The 20525-nt window shown below is 46.8% G+C and overlaps 1 protein-coding gene across 5 annotated transcripts in view; it reads left to right on the top strand.

Annotated features, from left to right (window-relative positions):
* The window catches only part of LOC140069299 (NACHT, LRR and PYD domains-containing protein 3-like), a 76947-nt gene that overhangs the window by 19198 nt on the left and 37224 nt on the right, over window positions 1-20525 (top strand). For 3 of the 5 annotated variants that reach the window (XR_011848772.1, XM_072114831.1, XM_072114834.1), the window contains exons 10-11: window positions 273-443; window positions 4714-4914. Coding sequence is in view for 3 of the 5 variants with exons in the window: in XM_072114831.1 (XP_071970932.1) it covers window positions 273-443; window positions 4714-4914 (372 nt within the window). In the remaining 2 variants the exon portion in view is untranslated. Of the gene's footprint in view, window positions 1-272; window positions 444-4713; window positions 4915-8291; window positions 8463-9425; window positions 9597-11095; window positions 13053-18697; window positions 18772-20525 lie in introns of those variants that run through there. The other 2 variants (XM_072114832.1, XM_072114833.1) reach the window with 2 other exon arrangements.

The raw sequence follows: 20525 nt of genomic DNA, 5'->3' as shown, positions 1-20525 counted from the left end.
ACTTACCTGGTAGATGAGAGAAATATATTTATAAACTCTCAGATCTGGGGATTTCCAAGGGCCCCAACCAATCACTGGCCAGGATACTGCAAAAAGAATCACAATTGCAACTTTTAATATCAATGCATATTATGCATCAGGCCATACAGCTGGGGCCAATAACACCATGGGCCCCATATCAGCTGCTATGGTGGTACTACTGCCACGGTTTTATGCTAATGCGTAAATACATCTAAATACATTGCCTACATCTCTTTTTCTCACTATTACAGACTGGCATATAATGATCTAGAAGACACATCCTGCATCCAGCTGGCATCTGTGATACGGAATAACCAGCCCCTGAAGAGACTTAACCTGTCCGGTAACTATCTGTGTGGCCGTTTATTCAATGACACCATAGAAAAGTTGTCCAGGTATTCCTACAAACTTCAGAACTCAGAGTAAGTATAAAAGATATCTACAGGATGAGACATCAGGTATTACACATGATACATAAATGTATGCTCCTCAACATTATTACTGTATATCTATTAACAAGTTCAGATTCAGTAGATTTGGACATTAGAGTTGATGCACAAAAAATTTTTACCAAAATTAAATAATACTGTAATTGCCCCAAGAAGACCTGGCTGCCCCTGCGGAGGTGTCACATTGTTTAAAACAACACAGATATTCTAGACTATATCCATTTACAGAGGTATCCTAAATTGTTTCCAACCACTGGGGTTTCCCAGACCATATCAAATCACTGTATACGACCACTGAAGTGTCCGACACTGTATCCGACCACTGAAGTGTCCGACACTGTATCCGACCACTGAAGTGACCGACACTGTATCCGACCACTGAAGTGTCCGACACTGTATCCGACCACTGAAGTGTCCGACACTGTATCCGACCACTGAAGTGTCCGACACTGAATCCGACCACTGAAGTGTCCGACACTCTATCCGACCACTGAAGTGTCCTAAACTGTATCCAACCACTGAGGTGTCCGACACTGTATCCAACCACTGAGGTGTCCGACACTGTATCCGATCACTGAGGTGTCCTACACTGTATCCAACCACTGAGGTGTCCTATACTGTATCCAACCACTGAGGTGTATCCGACCACTGAGGTGTCCTATACTGTATCCAACCACTGAGGTGTATCCGACCACTGAGGTTTCCTACACTGTAACTGACCACTGAGGTTTCCTACACTGTAACCGACCACTGAGATGTTCTACACTGTATCCTACCACTGAAGTGTCCTAAACTGTATCCGACCACTGAGGTGTTCTACACTGTATCTGACCACTGAGGTGTCCTAAACTGTATCCGACCACTGAGGTGCCCTAAACTGTATCCGACCACTGAGGTGTTCTACACTGTATCTGACCACTGAGGTGTTCTACACTGTATCTGACCACTGAGGTGTTCTACACTGTATCTGACCACTGAGGTTTCCTACACTGTATCCTACCACTGAGGTGTCCTAAACTGTATCTGACCACTGAGATGTCCTAAACTGTATCCTACCACTGAGGTGTCCTATACTGTATCCAACCATTGTGGTGTATCCGACCCCTGCGGTGTCCTACACTGTAACCGACCACTGAGGTGTCCTAAAAGGTATCTGACCACTGAGGTGTCTCGACACTGTATCCAACCACTGAGGTGTCCGACACTCTATCCGACCACTGGAGAGGCCTTGACTATTTCTATCCACTTAGTTGTCTTTGACTGTGTCCAATCACAAAGGTAACAGAAGAAAAGGAAGATATACCAGAAGAGGAGAATAACTTAGCGACTGAGGACCTCACAGAGAAATCGATGAGAAAGGACAGTACAGAAAGACTTTGCACTGTCCTGAAACCACATAGTACTAAAATCCCATCACAAGCAGATAGTCTTGGCCTCAAAATCATCAACAAAGTAGTCACAAGTGAACTGATCTTAAAGAGGACCTGTCACCCCCAAAAATATCCCCACCAAACATGCCCCCCATAATCCTCTCCCCAGTCCCTTTCTATATATACTAAATTTATTTTAATTAATGTTGGGAAAGTTGTTCCTAAAAGATCTGACCTCTTTCCAAATAAGAGGACGGATCCATGTATCTCCTGCACTGACAGTCGGGTTTATTCATGAGGGGGCCGGCACTCCTCTGTATGGTCAGGCTGACACTCCCCCGACACTCCTCCCCCACGCCCCTCTGTTTCACGCCGCTATCAGCGGGGACCTGTAAGAGAAGCCGGCAGCATCACATATATTGCGCAATTGCTGTCGACTGCTGGGTGGCGCTGTCAATAAGCACGGTGCGGGAGCAGCTGCTGTCAATTCGGCGCGGCCACATCTGTGTATAATGAATCCCTGACGATGTAGCGCATGTCTGTGGACTTGTCACCGGCCACAGTGTCGGCTGAATGTTATATATATACACCGCAGAGAGCCGACATTATATGTGATGCTGCCGGCTTCTCTTACAGGTCCCCGCTGATAGCGGCGTGAAACAGAGGGGCGTGGTGGAGGAGTGTCAGGGGAGTGTCGGCCTGACCATACAGAGGAGTGCCGGCCCCCTCATGAATAAACCCAACTGCCAGCGCAGGAGATACGTGGATCTGACCTCTCATTTGGTAAGAGGTCACATATTTTAGTAACAACTTTCCCAACATAAATTAAAATAAATTTAGTATATATAAAAAGGGGCTAGGGAGAGGATTATGGGGGGCATGTTTGGTGGGGGTCTTTTTGGGGTTGACAGGTCCTCTCTAAGAAAGAAAAATAGATGTGTTTTCCAGAACTTGACAGCCCTGGTGGCATTGAGAAGAACAAAACCATAATCATTAAACCCTCTGATAAGGGACAATGTGGTAGGGGTTTTCTCCAATTAACAAACTTAAAGGAACCCGGATAATAATAAACTTTAACCTTTTTGGGAGCACTAAAAAAAATGGAAGAAGCAAGGTAAATGATCTCAGAACAAGAAATAAAATTCCTACTCCCAGTACAGGCGGTCCCCTACTTAAGGACACCCGACTTACAGACAACCCATAGTTACAGACAGACCCCTCTGCCCACTGTGACCTCTGGTGAAGCTCTCTGGATGCTTTAAAATAGTCCCAGACTGCAATAATCAGCTTAAAATTGTCTGCAATGAAGCTTTATTGATAATTCTTGGTCCTATTACAGCAAAAAAATTTGAAACTCCAATTGTCACTGGGGCAAAAAAAAAAATTGTCGGGAACTACAATGATAAAATATACAGTTTCGACTTACATACAAATTCAACTTAAGAACAAACCTACAGTCCCTATCTTGTATGTAACCCGGGGACTGCCTGTACATCCACTGGTGGCAATGTGCGGCACCGTACCGCTCCGTAGCCCGGGAAAAAGATAGGACCTGTCCTATCTTTACCCGTAGTACGGCGCCATGCGCCATACATCCCTATGGAGAGGGGCGGGGGTGAGCTGCGCTCACCTCCTCCTCCTCTTCCCGTGCACTGCCGTTGCCCGCTACGGTACGGCACGGGCGGGCAACGGCAGTGTGAATATAGCCTTAGACTTTAGCATAACTAAAAACTAGTGTGTTCGATGGAAAATTTTACCACCTCTGTGGGAAAGCCCTTGTGCACCCTCATACTCACATTTGCCCCTGGGCTGGTGGGAGACACAGGTAGTATTCTCCGAAGCAATGAAGATCTGGCAGGACAGGCAAAATCAATGGCCAATTTGGCACTTACCTGTTTACCTGACTATGTCCAGATTTATGACATATTTTATATTCAGGACTAAAAGAATGTACTGTAAAAGTATCTTCATAGAGATTACTGCCCTGTTATCATCTAAATACAAACCTCAGTGACAGTGACCAACAACATTTCGATAAACCTGGGGTTAGAGCAGTCAGATGAGACCTAAGTTGATTTTACTGAATGCCGTAATATGTAATACTGTCTGACTTTGCACATAAAAGAACACACAAACTGCTCGCACATGCATCTATAAAGTGTCTGCGCCAGTTTGGTTTTGCGACAGAAAACTGGCGCAATAGATCTAGGCCAACGATCCTAAACAAACCGCCAAGGAAACTTATCCACTGGTTTTGGAGAAAGAAAATAAAGCTGCTAGAATGGCCCAGTCAATGACATCATCTAAATCTAATAAAAGGAACTAAGGCTCAGAGTACATAGAAGGAGCCCACCGAACTCTCGGTTTTGTGGAAAAATGGGCTAAAATCCCACCTGAGCGATGGAGGACACTAGTGTCTCCATACAAGAGGCATGTTGAAGCTCCATCACCAGCAGAGGTTTTGTACAAAGTATTACATATATATCTTTGGACATCTATGGTGTGATTACTTTGCTAGTGTGGATTGGATGGTGGGGACATGATGGTCCTATGAGATGGTGGAGCAGTGCTCAGTGGTAGAGAGAAGTGGTGGCAGTTGTAGGCCTTGTGATGATGGCATGTGTCATGATGAATGTCGTGAATGGTGATGGTCACCATTTGCCTTGATCAAAAAGAGGTCCTCTCATTTCTTCCATCCTGCTCCCGTGTGCTGCAATCATCTTTGGATATCTTTGGAGATAACATATAGCATGTGTAAATCCACAGGAGGTTTCTAGTGATGAGATTTATGGACGTTACATACATGCAAGGGCATATTCCCTCCATTTTCGGCTTTTTGAACATGCCACCTATATCTTATCTTCTTGTTACAGGTCAGATGGGGTTTACAATGCTGCAGCTATATCTTTAAGAAAAAGTCACCAGTCTTATAAGGACCATGCACAATCTGGTCCCGATAGTAGTTTTTCTATGAGTAATCAGTCCAGTTCACTGTGCAGGATAAAGGCACTAGAAAACTTTGGTGTCCTGATGGAGGCGCTGTCCAGTCCGGCCTGCAGGATAGAGGAATTACAGTGAGTATAAGGGAGGTGTACAGGATAAAAACATACATGGGGGAGTCCTTTATTATTAAATCCATAACATTTTTTCTACGGTCCCTACAACTATTTGAGAAATTAGTATTCCTTTTACTGTGAGGTGTTTTGACCAATAAATTACAAATCTGGCATTTCATATTTATTCTTTATATTTCTGCCAGGAAGGAGAAGCAACTATAGGTCACCCTTGAGTAACTTTCACATGGGCCATGTTAGTTTGACAAAAAAAATTATGGCAAAATCTATGGTGAGCTCATTGTGTCCCATAGCTTCTGACTCCATGGAGCACATTTACTTACCTGTCCCATCGCGATCCCCGCTGTGCGTTCTCCGACCTCGGTTCGGAGCTGCCGCAATTCACTAAGATCCTGCGTCCAATTTCCTGCACGTGTTGCCTCCCCGCTCAGGTCCGCCGGAGTTCACCTTCTCCTTCCCTGTGTATGTGAGTGCTGATCTTGTGGCACAATTTGATTTTTAAATTCAGCGGTTTGTCCGAATCAGTCGGGTTGTCCGACGACCACACCCCCCAAATTGTGTAGCATGAAAGCCGGCGCCGATGCGCCACAATCCGATCGTGTGCACCAAAAACCCCTGAAAATCGGAAATATTCGGGAAACCCGACAGAAATGTGGCCGCAGGACCCTTAGTAAATGTGCTCCCATGTGTGTGAAGTCTTAGACGTGTCCAGACATGTGAGTCCCAAGATGAGGACCTTCAAATGTATGTCGTTCTATCAGCCTATTGGCAGCAAGCCACAAGCCCAACCAAATCATCATTACCTTTTTCACTTTAGTTCACATCTTTTTTTAAAACAAAAGGTGCCTATGCCCCTTATCTTATTACAAATCGGCTTCTCATGTCCTGACAATCGATTGACCACTAATGGACCTGTGTCTTATCTACTATGACTTCGCAACAATACAATGACTATGGGGATCATTTACTAAGGGCCCGATTCGCGTTTTCCCGACGTGTTACCCGAATATTTCCGATTTGCGCTGATTTTCCCTGTATTGCCCCGGGATTTTTTGCGCACGCGATCGGATTGTGGCGCGTCGGTGCTGGCATGCACGGGATGGAAATCGGGGGGCGTGGGCGAATGAAAACCCGACGGATTCGGAAAAACCGCCGCATTTAAAAATGGAAAATGTGTCGCGGAGCTTGCACTTACCTTCACTCAGCCGGGCTCGGTGTAATCCAGTGCGTTCCGATGCTCTTCAGCGCAGCAGCGACATCTGGTGGACGGCGGAGGAACTGCCTTAGTGAATCCCGGCCGGACCCGAATCCACCGCAGAGAAGGCGCCGCTGGATCACGAATGGGCCGGGTAAGTAAATCTGCCCCTATGTCTCCACTTATTTCTTTGGTGTGACAAATAGCTGTCTTATAAGCCATATAAGTCAACCACCTTTAAAATATAACTACTTTCAAGGATCAAAAACCAAAAAACAAGAGAGCTTGTAATTATGGCAAACAAATACACTTTATTCAAAAATACCACATACAAAATAAAATAAATAGACCACTTTCAGAAGAGATTCCTGAAAGTCAGAAATTGAGGGGGAACAAGACAGTGTCCCAGATGGAGATGGGACAAACACAGAGAACCTATGGCTCCCCTGCCCTGTATGTGCCCCAGAAGTTGTGCCAAGAAATATATCCAAAAATCTATAATGTCCAAAAGTAGGACTGTAATGAAGGGCAGTGGACCTATATGTCGCAATAACTGTGCATTCAACCGGAGGTACCATCCGGTGCCAATACATCAAGTCAGAAAGCAAAGTCAAAAAGACTTACCTCTCCGGCGTACTGTTGACTCGCCTAGGCGCGTGCGCCGCGCCGTCTTCAGGGGGAGTGCACCTCACAAGGAAGCGTCTCCATGGCAACGCCGGCCTGATCACATGTGATCGGTCCGTGCGCGTCATGGTGACGCACTTCCGGTGCGCGACCTCATGGAGCCGGCGTGTCACGTGATGGGCGCGTCTGTAAACGGATACGCTGTGTGAGCCTATTTAACATAAGCACAACATCTTGATATTACCTCCTGACGAAGCATCAGTGCGAAACGCGCGTCGGGGTATTCCTGTTGGCCCTCCCCCTGTCTGCCTCTGTGCCGCCTATATTATGCCTTTGGGTAAGTGTGGCCGCTTTTTTGACTTTGCTTTCTGACTTGATGTATTGGCACTGGATGGTACCTCCGGTTGAATGCACAGTTATTGCGACATATAGGTCCACTGCCCTTCATTACAGTCCTACTTTTGGACATTATAGATTTTTGGATATATTTCTTGGCACAACTTCTGGGGCACATACAGGGCAGGGGAGCCATCGGTTCTCTGTGTTTGTCCCATCTCCATCTGGGACACTGTCTTGTTCCCCCTCAATTTCTGACTTTCAGGAATCTCTTCTGAAAGTGGTCTATTTATTTTATTTTGTATGTGGTATTTTTGAATAAAGTGTATTTGTTTGCCATAATTACAAGCTCTCTTGTTTTTTGGTTTTTGTCAGTTTTGGAGTTTGGAGGGTGGTTCATATTATATATAGGGGCCCTTTTTGGTGTTACTTATAAGGATCCCCTATAAATTAAGACGCCTATAGGTGGGGTTAAAGGGTGAAACCAGGAAACGTGGCACACACCCAACTTGTCAGGGAAGGGAAATCACCGTAAGCCCAGCTGTGAGAGCTACCTAAATGCCAACCTGCCTCGATAATGAACTACAACTGTGTGATATTCCCTATACAAAATAATGTGAGGGATAGAGAAAATAGAAGACCAAAGCCAAGGTCATCGAGCCAAGTTCAAAAGGGAGGGTATGTAAGGGACAAAATGGCAGTCAAGCAGTATGAACCAAGGTCAAATACTGGAAGGTAAAGCAGAACAGGGAACAAAGGGCGGTCATATGACCAAAAAAAGGCTGGCAACATGGAATGTCACAAAAGCTAAACTAGTCTTGGCAAAATGGGTCTTATTCACTGATACCAGCTACACTGCTTTCCTCCTCCTTCATGATACCTGAACCTAATCCGCATTCTATACCCTGGCTTAAGTCTTATACATCCTTTAACACGTTAAGAATTTTTCTAAATTTTTTCTCCATATCCTTGAGACGGATTGGAATATAACTCCCCCAGTTATTGTGTTGTTGACTCTGGATCTTTCTTTTTCAACCACCTACGTCCAGATATGCATGTAATCTATCTATGGTGTTCAGTAACACAATGTAGGTGGACATGTCAGATGACATTAATAGATTTTATTAATGGACAGGGATACTTTCTTTCCCCATTCAAAATCTGCAGACTTTATACTAATGTTCTCTGAATGTCTCACCCAAACCTCATCTTATTCTTACAGTCTAGGTGAGAATGATCTAGCATGCGACTCCTGCCTCCAGTTGGCATCTGCAATCAGGGTTAACCACTCCCTCAAGACACTCAATCTGTCAGGAAATCTTCTATATGGTCCCCACTTCACTGACTTGATGGAGGCATTGACCAGTCCGAGCTGCAGGATAGAGGAACTACTGTAAGTATTAGAGATGTGTACAGGAGGAGGCATTACATTGAGTATTAGAGATGTACAGGAGGAGACGTTACAGTGAGTATAAGAGACGTGTACAGGAGGAGAAATTACTGTGAGTATAAGAGATGTGTACAGGAGAAGATATTACAGTGAGTATAGGAGGAGATGTACAGGAGGAGACATTACAGTGAGTATAAGAGATGTATAGAAGGAGACATTACGGTGAGTATAAGATATGTGTACAGGAGGAGACATTACGGTGAGTATAGGATATATAAAGGAGAAGATGTTATAGCGAGTATAAGAGATGTAAAGGAGGAGACATTAAAGTGAGTATAAAAGATGTGTATAGGTGGAGACATTACTGTGATGTGTAGAGGAGACATGTTTATTGTATTTTATGCTCCACTGTAAAATCTTCATTACCTCCTTTGACCTCTTGCCTCTTGTTGCTCTATGTGGTTTGGCTTTTCTACTGGTTGTTCCTCTTTGAAATTTGAGTACCTTTCAATGTTTTGCGTTCTGGCATTGTCTTATCTTCCAGTCCTAGGTTTGTTTGTCTGTAGCCAGCATTTATAAGCTTTGAGTAAGAGCAACAGTGGCAACTTGGGTCCTATGCAGCTAAGAATAAACCTTCTTTTATGTTCCAATGGTGGAGACCAAATGCTATCCTTAAATTCTGTTTTATGGGTTCTCTGTAGCTTGTTATTATTGGGGGCTTTGTTCTGCCAGATTTATTCAGCTTTTGATGAATTGCATCAAGATCAATTTCCACTAGACCATTGGGAATACAAAGCTTACAGCAGAGGAGTAGAGTATTTCTCCATAAAGGAGAGCGATTATTATATTTTTTTACTGTGAAATAACTGTATGAGGGCTTATTCATTGTGTGAGGAGGTGCAGTTTTTAATGGTGACATTTCGGGGTAATTAAACAGATAACCCACCTCTTATCTTATTATTACAGACTGGCATACAATAATCTAAGAGACACATCCTGCATCCATTTGGCTTCTGGAATAAAGAATAACCTGTCCCTAAAGAAACTTGACCTGTCTGGTAACCACCTGTCTGGTCCTTGCCTCAGTGATTTGATGGAAGTGCTATCCAGTCCGGCCAGCAGGATAGAGACGTTACAGTGAGTATAACGCTAGATTCACACTGCGATTTTACACCATAAAATCAGTGTCAGATTCCAAACGAAAATGTGCACATCCGGCATGACAACCCTCATGTCCGACATGATTTTGTGTGGAAAATGGGCAGGTTTAGCAAATAAAATGTTCTCCTTGTGCTTCCGCCTGGGTCTCTTATTGCTGATGTAAACTGAGACTTGAAGGCCCTACTGAATATAAGATCTCCATCTAAATGAAGCTGCACTCCATTAGTGGGGGTTCTTCCTAATTAAGGGTGCAATAAACAGATCTGTATTAAGACCTGTTTGGGATTTCAGGACAGAGCCCCTTTTTAAGTTTTTCTATGCCGAACTTCCACATGATATCTTCCACATGATATCCACATGACGTATGCATAGGAGGGCTTGTTTTTTGTGGTAATAGTTGCCAATGGCTTTAGTTTTTGGGTAAGATTAGCATAATTTCTAGCTCCTCAGCTGTTGTGATCACCCCAGATGCAGCAGAGACCAGCCACATCTTCTGAGCCCTTCTGCATCCAGATGGTCCAATGTTAAATCCTCTATGGATTGCATTGGGCATAGTTCTCATTTACTAATACTGTATACTTGTGGGTATAACATGCCTGCTGTCCAGACTCAGCTTTAAGCCACAAAACCTGTTAACCCACATTTCCTTTTACATTATACCTGACAAAAACCAGAGCCCAAGTAAATACCAGAAAGTCACACTGCTAATCACAGAGATAAGTGGCAGCTGTCACATACAGTGGCTACAGAAAGTATTCAGGCCCATTTAAATTTTAAATTTTTTTGTTTCATAGCAGACAGTTAGTAAGATCCATTAATGTGCACTTTGCTCCCTTCTTGACCGAAAAAAACTGAAATATAGATATTTCTGCTAATTTATTAAACAAGAAAAACTGAAATATCACACGGTCATAAGTATTCAGCCCCTTTGCTGTGACATTCATATGTAACTCACTTGCTGTCCATTTACTTCTGATCCTCCTTGAGATGGTTCTACTCCTTCATTGGAGTCCAGATGTGTTGAATTAAACTTATTGAACTTGATTAGGAAAGGCGCAAACCTGTGTATGTAAGACCTCACAGCTCACAGTGCATGTCAGAGCACATGAGAATCATGAGGCCTAAGGAACTGCCAGCTAATTGTGGCAAAGCACAGATCTGGCCAAGAGTACCAAATAATTTCTGTAGCACTCAAGGTTCCTAAGAGCACAGTGGCTGCCCTAATCCTTGAATGGAAGAAGTATGTGAAGACCACAACTCTTCCTTGACCTAGCCGTCCAGTCATAATGTTTCTTTAATGGAGTCTAATGTAATTAAATTAATAGATCCCTAAGTTTCACCATATTCTTTCATTATAAATTAGCAGACAAGATTGTACCAACCCCAACATCCCAGATCAATCCTCTGACAGCTGATATCCTGTGACTATCCTCATGATACAACATCACTAATACTGGGGTCTCCTCTTATTCCAGGTTATTTAGCAATGAATTAACTGAGGAAGAGGCAAATGCCTTAAGACATGTAGAAATACTAAAGCCAAATCTGAGGATATTTCACTGAAGATCGAGGAGCTAAGCAGATGACAGGACTTGTGATGGTCATGGATGATCTCAGAAGATAAAAAAATATCTGGGGATCCCATATCATGGAGAATACCACATCACTATGTCCTGGGGATCCCATATCATAAAGAATACCACATCACTATGTCCTGGGGATCCCATATCATGGAGAATACCACATCACTATGTCCTGGGGATCCCATATCATGGAGAATACCACATCACTATGTCCTGAGGATCCCATATCATGGAGAATACCACATCACTATGTCCTGGGGATCCCATATTATGGGGAATACCACATCACTATGTCCTGGGGATCCCATATCATGGAGAATACCACATCATTATGTCCTGGGGATCCCATATCATGGAGAATACCACATCACTATGTCCTGAGGATCCCATATCATGGAGAATACCACATCACTATGTCCTGGGGATCCCATATCATGGAGAATACCACATCACTATGTCCTGGGGATCCCATATCATGGAGAATACCACATCACTATGTCCTGAGGATCCCATATCATGGAGAATACCACATCACTATGTCCTGGGGATCCCATATCATGGAGAATATCACATCAATATGTCCTGGGGATCCCATATCATGGAGAATACCACATCACTATGTCCTGGGGATCCCATATCATGGAGAATACCACATCACTATGTCCTGGGGATCCCATATCATGGAGAATACCACATCACTATGTCCTGAGGATCCCATATCATGGAGAATACCACATCACTATGTCCTGGGGAACCCATATCATGGAGAATACCACATCACTATGTCCTGGGGATCCCATATCATGGAGAATACCACATCACTATGTCCTGGGGATCCCATATCATGGAGAATACCACATCACTATGTCCTGAGGATCCCATATCATGGAGAATACCACATCACTATGTCCTGGGGATCCCATATCATGGAGAATACCACATCACTATGTCCTGGGGATCCCATATCATGGAGAATACCACATCACTATGTCCTGGGGATCCCATATCATGGAGAATACCACATCACTATGTCCTGGGGATCCCATATCATGGAGAATACCACATCACTATGTCCTGGGGATCCCATATCATGGAGAATACCACATCACTATGTCCTGGGGATCCCATATCATGGAGAATATCACATCACTATGTCCTGTGGATCCCATATCATGGAGAATACCACATCACTATGTCCTGGGGATCCCATATCATGGAGAATACCACATCACTATGTCCTGAGGATCCCATATCATGGAGAATACCACATCACTATGTCCTGAGGATCCCATATCATGGAGAATACCACATCACTATGTCCTGGGGATCCCATATCATGGAGAATACCACATCACTGTGTCCTGGGGATCCCATATCATGGAGAATACCACATCACTATGTCCTGAGGATCCCATATCATGGAGAATATCACTTCAATATGTCCTGGGGATCCCATATCATGGAGAATATCACATCAATATGTCCTGGGGATCCCATATCATGGAGAATACCACATCACTATGTCCTGGGGATCCCATATCATGGAGAATACCACATCACTATGTCCTGGGGATCCCATATCATGGAGAATACCACATCACTATGTCCTGAGGATCCCATATCATGGAGAATACCACATCACTATGTCCTGGGGATCCCATATCACGGAGAATATCACATCACTATGTCCTGGGGATCCCATATCATGGAGAATACCACATCACTATGTCCTGGGGATCCCATATCATGGAGAATACCACATCACTATGTCCTGGGGATCATGGAGAATACCACATCACTATGTCCTGGGGATCCCATATCATGGAGAATATCACATCACTATGTCCTGGGGATCCCATATTATGGGGAATACCACATCACTATGAACTGGGGATCCCATATCATGGAGAATACCACATCACTATGTCCTGGGGATCCCATATCATGGAGAATACCACATCACTATGTCGTGAGGATCCCATATCATGGAGAATACCACATCACTATGTCCTGAGGATCCCATATCATGGAGAATATCACATCAATATGTCCTGGGGATCCCATATCATGGAGAATATCACATCACTATGTCCTGGGGATCCCATATCATGGAGAATACCACATCACTATGTCCTGGGGATCCCATATCATGGAGAATACCACATCACTATGTCCTGGGGATCCCATATCATGGAGAATATCACATCACTATGTCCTGGGGATCCCATATCATGGAGAATACCACATCACTATGTCCTGGGGATCCCATATCATGGAGAATATCACATCAATATGTCCTGGGGATCCCATATCATGGAGAATACCACATCACTATGTCCTGGGGATCCCATATCATGGAGAATACCACATCACTATGTCCTGGGGATCCCATATCATGGAGAATACCACATCACTATGTCCTGAGGATCCCATATCATGGAGAATACCACATCACTATGTCCTGGGGATCCCATATCACGGAGAATATCACATCATTTTCTCTGGGCTCCTGCACATTATAGGGCAATTGGTGTGTTTAACTGTAATAAAAATCTTTCCCACAATTGTCATGATCTGTTTTTCCTGTAACCTGCTGGATCATCCTACCACACGTCTATAGGTAAGTAGTCACACATGGACCATACAGACCAGGGGTGATGGGGGGCGCTACAGGTCCTGGCTATGGTCAGTGTAACACTTACACAGGCTGCAGGCAGAGGCTGCATAGGGAGCACTGTGATGGTGACATTATACATGTATACATACAGACTGGGGGTGATGGTGGTAGTGCTGCAGGTCCTGGCTGTGGTCAATGTAACACACAGGCTGCAGACAGAGGCTGCACAGTGGGCGCTGGGGTGGTGACATCATTGCTGTATCTCTGTATACATACAGACTGGGGGTGATGGAGGCAGTGCTGCAGGTCCTGGCTATGGTCAATGTAACACACAGGCTGCAGACAGAGGCTGCACAGTGGGCGCTGGGGTGGTGACGTCACTGCTGTATCTCTGTATACATACAGACTGGTGGTGATGGTGGTAGTGCTGCAGGTCCTGGCTGTGGTCGGTATATTGCAGAGGCTGCACAGTGGGCGCTGTGGTGGTGACATCACTGCTGTATCTCTGTATACAGACCGGAGGTGATGGGAGCAGCGCTGCAGGTCCTGGCTGTGGTCAGAGTAACATTTACACAGACTGCAGGCAGAGGCTGCACAAGGAAAGCTGTGGTGGTCATGTCATTGCTGTATCTCTGTATACATACAGACTGGGGGTGATGGGGGCAGAGCTCCAGGTCCTGGCTGTGGTCAAACACTTACACAGGCTGCAGGCAGAGGCTGCACAGGGTGTGCTGTGGTGGTGACATCACTGCTGTATCTCTGTATACATACAGACCGGGGGTAATGGGGGCGCTGCAGGTCCTGGCTGTGGTCAGTATATTACACAGGCTGCAGGCAGAGGCTGCACAGGGGGCGCTGTGGTGGTGACATCACTGCTGTATCTCTGTATACATGCAGGCCAGGGGTGATGGTGGCAGTGCTGCAGGTCCTGGCTGTGGTCAGTATATTACACAGGCTGCAGGCATAGGCTTCACAGGGTGTTCTGTGGTGGTGACATCACTGCTGTATCTCTGTATACATACAGACCGGGGGTGATGGTGGTAGTGCTGCAGGTCCTGGCTGTGGTCAGTGTAACACTTACACAGGCTGCAGGCAGAGGTTCCACAGGGGGCACTATGGTGTTGACGTCACTGCTGTATCTCTGTATACATACAGACCGGGGGTGATTGGGGCAGTGCTGCAGGTTCTGGCTGTGGTCAGTATATTACACAGGCTGCAGGCAGAGGCTGCACAGGGGGCGCTGTGGTGGTGACATCACTGCTGTATCTCTCTATACATACAGACCGGGGATGATGGTGGTAGTGCTGCAGGTCCTGGCTGTGGTCGGTATATTACACAGGCTGCAGGCAGAGGCTGCACAGGGGGCGCTGTGGTGGTGACATCGCTGCTGTATCTCTGTATATATACAGACCGGGGGTGATGGTGGTAGTGCTGCAGGTCCTGGCTGTGGTCAGTGTAACACTTACACAGGCTACAGGCAGAGGCTGCACAGGGAGCGTTGTGGTGGTGACATCACTGCTGTATCTCTATATACATACAGACCGGGGGTGATGGGGGCGCTGCAGGTCCTGGCTATGGTCAGTATATTACACAGGCTGCAGGCAGAGGCTGCACAGGGTGTGCTGTGGTAGTGACATCACTGCTGTATCTCTGTATACATGCAGGCCGGGGGTGATGGTGCTAGTGCTGCAGGTCCTGGCTGTGGTCAGTATATTACACAGGCTGCAGGCAGAGGCTGCACAGGGAGTGCTGTGGTGGTGACATCACTGCTGTATCTCTGTATACATATAGACCGGGGATGATGGGGGGCAGCGCTGCAGGTCCTGGCTGTGGTCAGTGTAACAATTACACAGGCTGCAGGCAGAGGCTGCACAGGGGGCGCTGTGGTGGTGATATCACTGCTGTATCTCTGTATACATGCAGGCCGGGGGTGATGGTGCTAGTGCTGCAGGTCCTGGCTGTGGTCAGTGTAACAATTACACAGGCTGCAGGCAGAGGCTGCACAGGGGGCGCTGTGGTGGTGACATCACTGCTGTATCTCTGTAAATATACAGACCGGGGGTGATGGTGGTAGTGCTGCAGGTCCTGGCTGTGGTCAGTATATTACACAGGCTGCAGGCAGAGGCTGCACAGGGTGTGCTGTGGTGGTGACATCACTGCTGTATCTCTGTATACATGTAGGCCGGGGGTGATGGTGGTAGTGCTGCAGGTCCTGGCTGTGGTCAGTATATTACACAGGCTGCAGGCAGAGGCTTCACAGGGGACGCTGTGGTGGTGACATCACTGCTGTATCTCTGTATACATACAGACCGGGGGTGATGGGGGCGCTGCAGGTCCTGGCTGGGGTCAGTATATTACACAGGCTGCAGGCAGAGGCTGCACAGGGTGTGCTGTGGTGGTGACATCACTGCTGTATCTCTGTATACATGCAGGCCGGGGGTGATGGTGGTAGTGCTGCAGGTCCTGGCTGTGGTCAGTATATTACACAGGCTGCAGGCAGAGGCTGCACAGGGGGCGCTGTGGTGGTGACATCACTGCTGTATCTCTATATACATACAGACCGGAGGTGATGGTGGTAGTGCTGCAGGTCCTGGCTGTGGTCAGTGTAACACTTGCACAGGCTGCAGGCAGAGGCTTCACAGGGGACGCTGTGGTGGTGACATCACTGCTGTATCTCTGTATATATACAGACCGGGGGTGATAGGGGCAGAGCTGCAGGTCCTGGCTGTGGTCAGTATATTACGCAGGCTGCAGGCATAGGCTACACAGGGGACGCTGTGGTGGTGACATCACTGCTGTATCTCTGTATACATGCAGGCCGGGGGTGATGGTGGTAGTGCTGCAGGTCCTGGCTGTGGTCAGTATATTACACAGGCTGCAGGCAGAGGCTGCACAGGGGACGCTGTGGTGGTGACATCACTGCTGTGTCTCTGTATACATACAGGCCGGGGGTGATGGGGGCAGCGCTGCAGGTCCTGGCTGTGGTCAGTGTAACACTTACACAGGCTGCAGGCAGAGGCTGCACAGGGGACGCTGTGGTGGTGACATCACTGCTGTATCTCTGTATACATACAGACCGGAGGTGATGGTGGTAGTGCTGCAGGTCCTGGCTGTGGTCAGTGTAACACTTGCACAGGCTGCAGGCAGAGGCTTCACAGGGGACGCTGTGGTGGTGACATCACTGCTGTATCTCTGTATACATACAGACCGGGGGTGATAGGGGCAGAGCCGCAGGTCCTGGCTGTGGTCAGTATATTACGCAGGCTGCAGACATAGGCTACACAGGGGGCGCTGTGGTGGTGACATCACTGCTGTATCTCTGTATACATGCAGGCCGGGGGTGATGGTGGCAGTGCTGCGGGTCCTGGCTGTGGTCAGTATATTACACAGGCTGCAGGCAGAGGCTGCACAGGGGGAGCTGTGGTGGTGACATCACTGCTGTATCTCTGTATACATACAGACCGGGGGTGATTGGGGCAGTGCTGCAGGTCCTGGCTGTGGTCGGTATATTACACAGGCTGCAGGCAGAGGCTGCACAGGGGGCGCTGTGGTGGTGACATCACTGCTGTATCTCTGTATACATACAGACCGGGGGTGACGGGGGCAGTGCTGCAGGTCCTGGCTGTGGTCGGTATATTACACAGGCTGCAGGCAGAGGCTGCACAGGGGGCGCTGTGGTGGTGACATCACTGCTGTATCTCTGTATACATACAGACTGGGGGTGATGGTGGTAGTGCTGCAGGTCCTGCCTGTGGTCAGTATATTACACAAGCTGCAGGCAGAGGCTGCACAGGGGGCGCTGTGGTGGTGACATCACTGCTGTATCTCTCTATACATACAGACCGGGGATGATGGTGGTAGTGCTGCAGGTCCTGGCTGTGGTCGGTATATTACACAGGCTGCAGGCAGAGGCTGCACAGGGGGCGCTGTGGTGGTGACATCACTGCTGTATCTCTCTATACATACAGACCGGGGATGATGGTGGTAGTGCTGCAGGTCCTGGCTGTGGTCGGTATATTACACAGGCTGCAGGCAGAGGCTGCACAGGGGGCGCTGTGGTGGTGACATCACTGCTGTATCTCTGTATACATACAGACCGGGGGTGATGGTGGTAGTGCTGCAGGTCCTGGCTGTGGTCGGTATATTACACAGGCTGCAGGCAGAGGCTGCACAGGGGGCGCTGTGGTGGTGACATCACTGCTGTATCTCTGTATACATGCAGGCCGGGGGTGATGGTGGTAGTGCTGCAGGTCCTGGCTGTGGTCAGTATATTACACAGGCTGCAGGCAGAGGCTGCACAGGGGGAGCTGTGGTGGTGACATCACTGCTGTATCTCTGAATATATACAGACCAGGGGTGATCGGGGCAGCGCTGCAGGTCCTTGCTGTTGTCAGCATATTACACAGGCTGCAGGCAGAGACTGCACAGGGGGCGCTTTGGTGGTGACGTCACTGCTGTATCTCTGTATACATACAGACCGGGGGTGATGGTGGTAGTGCTGCAGGTCCTGGCTGTGGTCAGTATAACACTTACACAGGCTGCAGGCAGAGGCTGCACAGGGGGCGCTGGGTTGGTGACATCACTGCTGTATCTCTGTATACATACAGACCAGGGGTGATGGTGGTAGTGCTGCAGGTCCTGGCAGCACAGTCCCATGTAAATAACATCACCCCCTCCTATCCTGCAGACCTCGCTCCCCTCCAACATACAGTCCCATGTAAATATCACCCCCCTCCTGTCCTGCAGACCTCGCTCCCCTCCAACATACAGTCCCATGTCAATAACCCCCCCCCCCCTACCTCCTGTCCTGTCAGACTCTCTGGCACACACTGCGCTCTATCCCACTGCCACTTCCTGTTATCCTGGTATTTTGTGAGGCCCCGCCCCTATGGTGACATCATCATTATCCTGGGATTGTTCCCTGACAGCACAGATCCCTGCGGCTCCTCAGGTGCGTCTCTCCTGTCTGTGTCACCCCCCGCCTGTCCGTTACCTCCCTCCATCAGGTGATGTCACCTCTGGGGATGTCCCTGCACTTCTTACCCCATTCTTTGTGTCTGTTTTGGACTCTGAGGCCCAAGAGTTTCATCGAGTCCCTCGAAGGATCTGACTTTTCTGTTGACTGTGCGATAATTTTAATAATAATATTATTACGTGGTGAGAGGTGCGACTGAAAAATATGTTTCGAGTTGTATTTTTTAACCCTCTCTGTCAATTGTCCTTTGTTTTTTAACTTTTGTGTTTTAACTCTGTTCTGTTTTGTTGCTGTGATGACAAAGATAGCAGATATTTTAGGTTTTTATTATGTTTTTTTTTATTTTTTCACTTTAAAAACACTTAAAAAATTTTTTTTTTTTCACTGCTTTCTGGGAGACTGAACAATTTTTTTTTTTACTGTGAGAGGACAGAGTATGTGGTGTGTAGTATAGTACTGTGAGAGGACATAGTATGTGGTGTGTAGTGTAGTAATGTGAGAGGACAGAGTATGTGGTGTGTAGTATAGTACCGTGAGAGGACAGAGTATGTGCTGTGTAGTGTAGTACTGTGAGAGGACATAGTATGTGGTGTGTAGTGTAGTACTGTGAGAGGACATAGGTGTGTAGTGTGGTACTGTGAGAGGACATAGTATGTGGTGTGTAGTGTAGTACTGTAAGAGGACATAGTATGTGGTGTGTAGTGTAGTACTGTGACAGGACAGATTATGTGGTGTATAGTGTAGTACTGTGAGAGGACAGAGTATGTGGTGTGTAGTGTAGTACTGTGAGAGGACAGAGTATATGGTGTGTAGTGTGGTACTGTGAGAGGACATAGTATGTGGTCTGTAGTGTAGTACTGTGAGAGGACAGAGTATGTGGTGTGTAGTGTAGTACTGTGAGAGGACATAGTATGTGGTGTGTAGTGTAGTAATGTGAGAGGACAGAGTATGTGGTGTGTAGTGTAGTACTGTGAGAGGACAGAGTATGTGGTGTATAGTGTAGTACTGTGAGAGGACAGAGTATGTGGTGTGTAGTATAGTACTGTGAGAGGACAGAGTATGTGGTGTATAGTGTAGTACTGTGAGAGGACAGAGTATGTGGTGTGTAGTGTAGTACTGTGAGAGGACATAGTATGTGGTGTGTAGTGTAGTACTGTAAGAGGACAGAGTATGTGGTGTATAGTGTAGTACTGTGAGAGGACAGAGTATGTGGTGTGTAGTGTAGTACTGTGAGAGGACAGAGTATGTGGTGTATAGTGTAGTACTGTGAGAGGACAGAGTATGTGGTGTGTAGTGTAGTACTGTGAGAGGACATAGTATGTGGTGTGTAGTATAGTACCGTGAGAGGACAGAGTATGTGGTGTGTAGTGTGGTACTGTGAGAGGACAGGGTATGTGGTGTGTAGTGTAGTACTGTGAGAGGACATAGTTTGTGGTGTGTAGTGTAGTACTGTGAGAGGACAGAGTATGTGGTGTATAGTGTAGTACTGTGAGAGGACAGAGTATGTGGTGTGTAGTGTAGTACTGTGAGAGGACAGAGTATGTGGTGTGTAGTGTAGTACTGTGAGAGGACAGAGTATGTGGTGTGTAGTGTAGTACTGTGAGAGGACAGAGTATGTGGTGTGTAGTGTAGTACTGTGAGAGGACAGATTATGTGGTGTGTAGTGTAGTACTGTGAGAGGACATAGTATGTGGTGTGTAGTGTAGTACTGTGACAGGACAGATTATGTG

The sequence above is a fragment of the Engystomops pustulosus genome, chromosome 7, assembly GCF_040894005.1.
Source record: "Engystomops pustulosus chromosome 7, aEngPut4.maternal, whole genome shotgun sequence".
NCBI classification, from domain to species: Eukaryota; Metazoa; Chordata; class Amphibia; order Anura; family Leptodactylidae; genus Engystomops; species Engystomops pustulosus.
The sequence above is the reverse complement of the archived record's forward strand: the minus strand, read 5'-3'. Positions and strand labels throughout refer to the sequence as shown.